Source organism: Arachis stenosperma, chromosome 5 (assembly GCF_014773155.1).
Source record: "Arachis stenosperma cultivar V10309 chromosome 5, arast.V10309.gnm1.PFL2, whole genome shotgun sequence".
NCBI classification, from domain to species: Eukaryota; Viridiplantae; Streptophyta; class Magnoliopsida; order Fabales; family Fabaceae; genus Arachis; species Arachis stenosperma.
Window position 1 is genome coordinate 68,674,096 of NC_080381.1, and position 9,716 is coordinate 68,683,811.

General features: G+C 39.8%; 1 protein-coding gene across 1 annotated transcript; it reads left to right on the forward strand.

The window, feature by feature from the left end:
• The first annotated feature begins 631 nt into the window (after positions 1–631).
• On the forward strand, positions 632–1,900 carry LOC130980873 (uncharacterized). The gene has a single exon (XM_057904518.1). It carries the CDS (start codon positions 632–634, stop codon positions 1,898–1,900), a length of 1,269 nt encoding a protein of 422 aa, XP_057760501.1.
• The last annotated feature ends 7,816 nt before the right edge of the window (positions 1,901–9,716 follow it).

Consider the following 9,716-nt stretch of genomic DNA (forward strand, 5'->3'; position numbering starts at 1 on the left):
GAACAAGCTCATTACCAAGCAGCTAGCTGATCTTACCAAGAAGGTGGAAGAGAACCAAGTTGCAGCAGCCATCACCTCATCACCAACTCAAGAAGGAGTAAACATAGGAGAAGAAGGTGACTGGGAGCAAGCCAACTATGTGGGAAACTCACCTAGACAAGTCCATGATCCATACTCCAAAACTTACAACTCTGGATGGAGGAACCACCCAAACTTTGGGTGGGGGAATCAACAAGATCAAAGCCAAGACCAGAGACGTTACAACTCCAACAACAATGCAGCTCATCAACAATTCACACAGAGGACATATCAACACCCCCATAACAACACTTCTCCCCACCCATATCAAAACCAAAACAACACCTCTACTTCCAATCCACCGTCATTTGATGACAAGCTCTCTAGGATTGAAACCTTACTTGAAGGAATATGGCAAGAGATTCAAGAAAACAAGGTGTTCAAAGAGGAGGTGCGATCCAATATTAAGAACCAGGGAGAGACCATCAAGAAGCTGGAATTCCAAGTGGGATGCTTAGCTGAGAAGATTCCCAAACCTACTGATGGCTTCCCAAGTGACACGGAGAAAAACCCAAGAGGAGAAGCAAAGAAAGTAAGATGGGAAGATTGCAAAATGGTCACTACAAGTGATCAAGAGGCTGAAGACAAGCAAAGCAAACTTTCCGAACAACCTAAAGACAATTCAACAGAGGAGGAGGATAGAGATCACCAAGAACCAGAAATCTCACAACAAGAGCTGCTGAAGCTCTATGCACCATTTCCCCAACTGCTCAATGGTGCTGTAGGGAAGAGAATATACTCAAGGTTCCTAGACTTGTTTGCATCTCTGCATGTGAACATACCATTCATCAAGGCCATCCAACAAATGCCTGCATTCATCAAGTATATGAAGGAACTTCTTCCCAGGAAAAGCTCAATCAAAGGAGGCCAGACTATAGTGTTAAACAAGGAATGTAGTGCCCTCATTCAACCTGAATTGCCTACAAAAAAAAGAGACCCAGGGAGTTTTCACATCCCCTGTGCCATAGGGGAAACAATGTTTGATAGAGCACTCTGTGATTTGGGGGCAAGCATCAACTTATTGCCCCTATCCCTGGCGAAGAGGCTGCAAATCAATGAGATAATGTCCACATATGTAGTCATCAGACTGGCTGACAAGACTCAAAAGCAAGCAATAGGAGCGGTGGAAAATGTGTTGCTAAAGGTTGGGAAATACTTTCTCCTAACAAACTTTGTCATCCTGGACATGGAAGAGAGTCACACTCACCCAATCATATTGGGAAGACCCTTCCTAGCTACGGCCAGAGCACTCATAGATGTGGAGAAAGGGGAGCTAATATTGATGATCCATGATGAACGGCTCAGCTTTATTGTCTTCAAACTCTCACAAGAAGCAGACCAAGAGCACAAGGAACCAAGCAAAGATCGTAATGAAATGCTGAAGGAGAAAGCAAGTACTGAAGCACACCCAACCTATCTGGAAACCCCATTGATTGATGAACAAGGAAAACAGCAATTGCCACAGCTCAAGGAAAAGTTGGAGGAACCTAAACCTCTAGAGGGATGTGAAGACAACATCAAAACCCCCTTAGAGGAAGAAGTCATCAAGAGCAAGGCAATATCAAAAGACACAAGGAAGAAGGTACCAAGGAGGTGGAGGAACAAAAAGATCCCTACGAAAGACTTTTCTCCAGGGGATAGAGTGATCTCAGCTTACTTCCCAGATATTCCCCCTAATCTCCCTACTGTACCATCTCAGTTACCGAAAGTCTTCACAATCAACAGAGTTCTCTCCCTAGAACATGTAGAGATCATTGATACAACCAATGGATACAAGTCCACAGCGAGAGGGGAGGACTTCAAGCATTACCAACCACCCTGATGAGGGAGAAACGTCAAGCTAGTGACGCTAAAGAAGCACTTCATGGGAGGCAGCCCATGTTTTATATGCTTTTAGAAGATAGTGATTACGTCAACATTTATGAATTCCAACCCAAACTTGACAAACACTTGGTGAAAACCTTATTGTGCAGTATATAGTGAGGAACAAGTTTGGTGTTCAAAGCAAACCAAGATGCATGCTAGTCTTGGGAGCTTTGAACAAAACTTTTCATCACAATGCTCTAAACTAAGTTTGGTGTCACCCCAAGGTGCCACCAATGTGCATATAAGGACACACAGTTAGTTAGTTAGTTGGAGTTCATAAATGAACAATCTAATCTTTTCTTTTCTTTGCCGTAAAGTTTCAATTGTCTTTGGTTTGATATTATTCTCACCTTTCTTATTTTGTCTTTATAGGGAAAAGAAAAGGAGCATTGATGGGGATTGATTGGACAATTAAATGGGGGAGGTTCAGCCACTTCATGAAGAGAACTACACACTTGTCTCAAGAAGGAACGCATGGAGAAACGTTGCCATGCAACATTGAAGAAAGGAGACCCTTGAAGACCGAACCATTCACTCTCATTAAGTGATGATCCTTGTCCTTCCTTCATGCACAACCCCAACCGTCCATCAAGCAACCATTCTTGCAATCCACACCTTACGTTCTCTCATGATCTCCCTATATAAGGGAACCTCAGTGGCCAGTGCAGCCTCACTCCTCACATTCAAATCCCCACTCTCCACACTTCATACTTTTGGCGTACTAAACCCCTTCATCACAATTTGTCCTAGCCAACCCATTCTTCACCAATCCTTATCCTCAAATCACCTCAAAACAGCAACTCAAATTCATGGCATCATCAAGCTCAAAGAGGCAAAAGAGGAAGGAACCCATGGAGAGTGTTCCATTCGATGATAAGAGATTCAAAACTGCCTTTCATGAACGTGAATTTGAGCGAATAAGGGTCAGAAAGATATTGCCAGAATTGATCTTCCAAATCAATGCAAATGAGTCACCACAGATTCGGGAGAAAATTGAACACAGAGGGTGGCAATTGCTCACAAGTCCAGAGGGGAAGATTAATGGAAACCTCATCAAAGAATTCTATGCAAATGTAGTGAGAGAAGACAAGACCAAGGCCCCAACCTTCAAAAGCTAAGTGAGAGGAAAGGAGGTGGACTTCAGCCCAAATGCCATAACAAGAGCTCTTCATCTGAAATCACCTCATTTTGATGAGGCCAGCTATCAGGAAAGGATAAGTAAAAGTCCTGACAATGATGAGCTCACAGAGATAGTGACGGACATCTGTGTTATAGCAGCTGATTGGGAGAGGTACGCAGATGGGAGACCCAAGTTCATCAAGAGGGGAGACCTTAGCCCTGAAGCCAAGGGGTGGTTTGAACTCGTAAGGAGGTCCATTCTACCAGCTGCAAATAATTCAGAGGTAAACATCAATCCGGCTACTATGGTGTATTGCTTAGTACAGGGTGGGGAGATCAATGTACATGAACTCATCGCTGAGGGGATTCAAGATTCAGCTGAGAAGGCTGATTCAGGAGCCAGGCTCTGGTACCCTAGCACCATTCTCAGGTTGTGCAACAAGGCCAAGGTAGTATTTGAGGACAGCAATCCAGATTGGGTGAACCCAGGAAGGCCAATTACACTCGAGCGATTGGTCTATACCACACCTGCTCAGCAACAAAGAAGGCCACATATAGGAAAGCAAAAAGCTAAGAAAGGAACTCATCAAGAGGAATATCATCAGGAAGAATATCAACAAGAAGAGCATTATGACCCAGCCAACTTAAATATGACTCACCTTCTAAGAGCCATTGAGGATTTGGGAATGAGACATATGGAGGGACAAGAGCAAATACTTAACCTTCAGTCCAACTGGATGAGACAACAAGAAGAATGGCAAAAACAACACATGGAGCAGCAACAGGAGCAATACTCTCAACTCACTCAAGCCATCCACCAAGTTACAGAGAGGCAGGAGCGTCAAGATAAACGCCTTCAAGAGCTCAACCAGCGGCAACTAGCTCAGATGAAATCATTCAATGAGTTCAATGTGCTGAATGAAGGAAGGCAGCTACATAGAGAGGAGTTCAACGTAAACACTCAGGCTAGGTTGAACTACATGTCCGGTAATATGCATCATCTACATTATGCCATTCCCACATATGATGAGGTCCAAAAAGAGTTTATTGAACAAGAAGAAGGGAAGGTGAAACAGCAGAAGGACACACTAAAGAAGAAGATGGAAGATGCTGGCTTCTGGAAGAAATTGCTTGGGAAAGGCAAAGGAAGTGGGAGCACAAGTGATGAGCGGATAATTTATACGCTTTTTGGCATTGTTTTTAGGTAGTTTTTAGTAAGTTCAAGTTACTTTTAGGGATGTTTTCATTAGTTTTTATGTTAAATTCACATTTCTGGACTTTACTATGAGTTTGTGTGTTTTCCTATAATTTCAGGTAATTTCTGACTGAAATTGAGGGACTTGAGCAAAACTCTGAAAAAGGCTGACAAAAGGACTGCTGATGCTGTTGGAATCTGACCTCCCTGCACTCGAAATGGATTTTCTGGAGCTACAGAACTCCAATTGGCGCGCTCTCTACGGCGTTGGAAAGTAGACATCCAGAGCTTTCCAGCAATATATAATAGTCCATACTTTATTCGGAAATTGATGACGTAACTTGGCGTTGAACGCCAAGTACATGCTGCTGTCTGGAGTTAAACGCCAGAAAAACGTCATGATCCGGAGTTGAACGCCCAAAACACGTCATAACTCGGAGTTCAACTCCGAGAGAAGCCTCAGCTCGTGGATTGATCAAGCTCAGCCCAAGCATACACCAAGTGGGCCCCGAAAGTGGATTTATGCATCAATTACTTACTCATGTAAACCCTAGGAGCTAGTTTATTATAAATAGAACATTTAACTATTGTATTAGGCATCTTTTGACAGTTTAATCTCTTGACTGTTTAGCGTTTGATTATTTGGTCTCTTGATCACTCAGGGGGCTGGCCATTCGGCCATGCCTGAACCTTTTACTTATGTATTTTCAACGGTGGAGTTTCTGCACACCATAGATTAAGGGTGTGGACCTCTACTGTACCTCAAGTTTCAATACAATTATTATTACTTTTTATTCAACTCTCTCTTATTCTTATTCCAAGATATACGTTGCACAACACTTTGATGAATGTGATGATCCGTGACACTCATCCTCATTCTCACCTATGAACGCGCGTGATTGACAACCACTTCCGTTCTACCTTAGGCCGGGCGCATATCTCTTAGATTCCCCAACAGAATCTTCGTGGTATAAGCTAGATAGATGGCGGCATTCATGAGGATCCGGAAAGTCTAACCTTGTCTGTGGTATTCCTAGTAGGATCCTGGGAATCCGGAAAGTCTAACCTTGTCTGTGGTATTCCGAGTAGGATTCCGGTATTGAATGACTGTGACGAGCTTCAAACTCCTGAAGGCTGGGCGTTAGTGACAAACGCAAAAGAATCAATGGATTCTACTCCAACCTGATTGGGAACCGACAGATGATTAGCCGTGCTGTGACAGAGCATTTGGACCATTTTCACTGAGAGGATGGGATGTAGCTATCAACCAAGGGTGATGCCTCCAGACGATTAGCCGTGCAGTGACAGCGCATAGGACCATTTTCCCGAGAGGATTAAAAGTAGCCATTGATGATAGTGATGCCCTACATACAGCTTGCCATGGAAAGGAGTAAGAAGGATTGAAGGAAGAGTGAGTAGTGAAGTAGAGTTTCAAGAGGAACACAGCATCTCCATACACCTATCTGAAATTCCCACTATTGATTTACATAAGTATTTCTATCCCTTTTTATTTTCTTTTTTATTATTAATTTTCGAAACCATAAACCAATTTAATCTGCCTAACTGAGATTTACAAGGTGACCATAGCTTGCTTCATACCAACAATCTCTGTGGGATCGACCCTTACTCACGTAAGGTTTATTACTTGGACGACCCAGTACACTTGCTGGTTAGTTGAACGGAGTTGTGAATTCAAATAGAGACAATTATTAAATTTCATACAAGTACAAAGACAATAGATCACAATTTCGTCCACCAAGTTTTTGGCGCCGTTGCCGGGGATTGTTCGAGTATGGACAACTGACGGTTCATCTTGTTGCTCAGATTAGGTAATTTTCTTTTCAAAAATCTTTTTCAAAATTTTTCTTTTCTTTTTCGTTTTTCTAACTTTATTTTCGAAAAAAATTAATAAAAATCCTAAAAAATTATAAAAGCATAAAAATCAAAAATATTTTGTATTTCTTGTTTGAGTCTTGAGTCAATTTTTAAGTTTGGTGTCAATTGCATGCTTTAAAAATTTTTCTTGCAATTTTTGAAAATTCCGTGCATTCATAGTGTTCTTCATGATCTTCAAGTTGTTCTTGATAAGTCTTCTTGTTTGATCTTGATGTTTTCTTGTTTTGTGTCTTTTCTTGTTTTTCATGTGCATCTTTGCATTCATATTTTCCAAGCATTAAAAATTTCTAAGTTTGGTGTATTGCATGTTTTCTTTGCATCAAAAATTTTTCAAAATTATGTTCTTGATGTTCATCATGATCTTCAAAGTGTTCTTGGTGTTCATCTGAACATTCATAGTGTTCTTGCATGCATCTTGTGTTTTGATCCAAAATTTTTATGTTTTGGGTCATGTTTGTGTTTTTCTCTCTCCTCATTAAAAACTCAAAAATCAAAAAAATATCTTTTCCTTATTTCCCTCCAAATTTTCGAAATTTTGGGTTGACTTGGTCAAAAATTTTTAAAATTAGTTGTTTCTTACAAGTCAAGTCAAAATTTCAATTTTAAAAATCTTATCTTTTCAAAATCTTTTTCAAAAATCATATCTTTTTCATTTTTTTTTTCTATTTTTCGAAAATTTTAAAAATTATTTTTCAAAAATCTTTCTCTTATCTTTTATATCTAATTTTCGAAAATTAGCTAACAATTAATGTGATTGGCTCAAAAATTTGAAGTTTGTTACTTTCTTGATAAGAAAGGTTCAATCTTTAAATTCTAGAACCTTATCTTGTAGTTTCTTGTTAGTGAAGTAAGTAATTTCAAATTTTTAAATTAAATCTTTTTATCTTTTATCATATCTTTTTCAAAAATTTTTATCTTTTTCAAAATTTGATTTCAAAATATCTTATCTAAACTTCTTATCTTCTTATCTTTTCAAATTTTATTTCAAATCTTTTTCAATCAACTAACTAACTTTTTGTTTGTTTCTTATCTTTTTCAAAATCACCTAACTACTTCTCCCTCCTCAATTTTCGAAAATATCTCTCTCTTTTTCAAAAATTCTTTTTGTTTTATATTTTAATTTTTAATTATATCTCATATTTAATTTTCAAAAATCACTAACCCCTTTTTCAAAAAAAAATTATTTTCGAAATTCTCTCCCTCTCTTTTCTTATTCTATTTAATTATTTAATTACTAATACTTCTCTTCACCTCTCTCCATCCAAAAATCCGAATCCATCCTTCTTCATTCTTCTCCCTTTTCTTCTTCTACTAACATAAAGGAATCTCTATACTGTGAGATAGAGGATTCCTCTTTCTTTTCTTGTTTTCCTCTCTTTCATATGAGCAGGAACAGGGAAAAAGGCACACTTGTTGAAATTGATCCAGAACCTGAAAGGACTCTGAAGAGGAAATTAAGAGAAGCTAAATTAAATTATTCTAAAGGTAACCTTTCAGAAATTTTCGAACAAGAGAAGGAGATGGCAGCCAAAAATGATAATAATGCAAGGAGAATGCTTGGTGACTTCACAAAGCCAACGTCCAAGTTTGATGGAAGAAGCATCTCCATTCCTGCCATTGGAGCCAATAACTTTGAGCTGAAACCTCAGCTAGTTGCCTTAATGCAACAAAACTGCAAGTTTTATGGACTTCCATCTGAAGATCCTTATCAGTTTTTAACTGAGTTCTTGCAGATCTGTGAGACTGTAAAGACGAATGGAGTTGATCCTGAAGTCTACAGACTCATGCTTTTCCCTTTTTCTGTAAGAGACAGAGCTAGAATATGGTTGGATTCACAACCCAAGGATAGCCTGGACTCCTGGGATAAGCTGGTCACTGCCTTCTTGGATAAATTCTTTCCTCCTCAAAAACTGAGCAAGCTGAGAGTGGATGTTCAAACCTTCAAGCAAAAAGATGGTGAATCACTCTATGAAGCTTGGGAAAGATACAAGCAGCTGACCAAAAGATGTCCATCTGACATGTTTTCAGAATGGACCATATTAGATATATTCTATTATGGTCTCTCTGAATTTTCGAAAATGTCATTGGATCATTCTGCAGGTGGATCTATTCACCTAAAGAAAACGCCTGAAGAGGCTCAAGAACTCATTGATATGGTTGCAAACAACCAATTCATGTACACTTCTGAGAGGAATTCCGTGAATAATGGGATGCCTCAGAAGAAAGGAGTTCTTGAAATTGATACTCTGAATGCCATATTGGCTTAGAACAAAGTGTTGACTCAACAGGTCAACATGATCTCTCAAAATCTGAATGGATGGCAACATGCATCCAATAGTACTAGAGAGGCAGCTTCTGAAGAAGCTTATGATCCTGAGAACCCTGCCATGGCAGAGGTTAATTACATGGGTGAACCTTATGGAAACACCTATAACTCATCATGGAGAAATCATCCAAATTTCTCATGGAAGGATCAACAAAAGCCTCAACAAGGCCTTAATAATGGTGGACGCAATAGGCTGAACAATAGCAAGCCATATCCATCATCTTCTCAGCAACAGACAGAGAATTCTGAACAAAACACCTCTAATTTAGCCAATGTAGTCTCTGATCTGTCAAAGGCCACTTTCAGTTTCATGAGTGAAACAAGATCCTCCATTAGAAATCTGGAGGCACAAGTGGGCCAGCTGAGTAAGAAAGTCATTGAAACTCCTCCCAGTATTCTCCCAAGCAATACAGAAGAGAATCCAAAAGGAGAGTGCAAGGCCATTGATTTAGTCAATATGGCCGAATGCACAAGGGAAGAGGAGGACGAAAATCCTAGTGAGAAAGACCTCCTGGGACGTCCCTCAAGCAAGAAGGAGTTTCCTATTAAGGATCCAAAGAAATCTGAGGCTCATACAGAGACCATAGAGATTCCATTAAATCTCCTTCTGCCATTCATGAGCTCTGAAGACTATTCTTCCTCAGAAGAGGATGAAGATGTAATTGGAGAGCAAGTTGCTCAATATTTAGGAGCTATCATGAAGCTGAATGCCAAGTTATTTGGTAATGAGACTTGGGAAAGTGAACCTCCCTTGCTCATTAATGAACTGGATACTTGGATTCAGAAAATTCTACCTCAAAAGAAACAAGATCCTGGCAAGTTCTTAATACCTTGTACCATAGGCACCATAACCTTTGCAAAAGCTCTGTGTGATCTGGGATCAGGGATAAATCTTATGCCACTCTCTGTAATGGAAAAGCTGGGGATCATTGAGGTACAACCTGCCTTGTTCTCATTACAATTGGCAGACAAGTCATTGAGACAGGCTTATGGAATAGTAGAGGACGTGCTAGTAAAGGTTGAAGGCCTTTATATCCCTGCTGATTTCATAATCTTAGACATTAGGAAGGAAGAGGATGATTGCATCATCCTTGGAAGATCTTTCCAAGCCACAGCAGGAGCTGTGATAGATGTCAAAAAAGGTGAATTAGTCCTTCAATTGAATGGGGACTACCTTGTGTTTAAGGCACATGGTCATCCCTCTGTGGCAAAAGAGAGTAAGCATGAAGAGCTTCT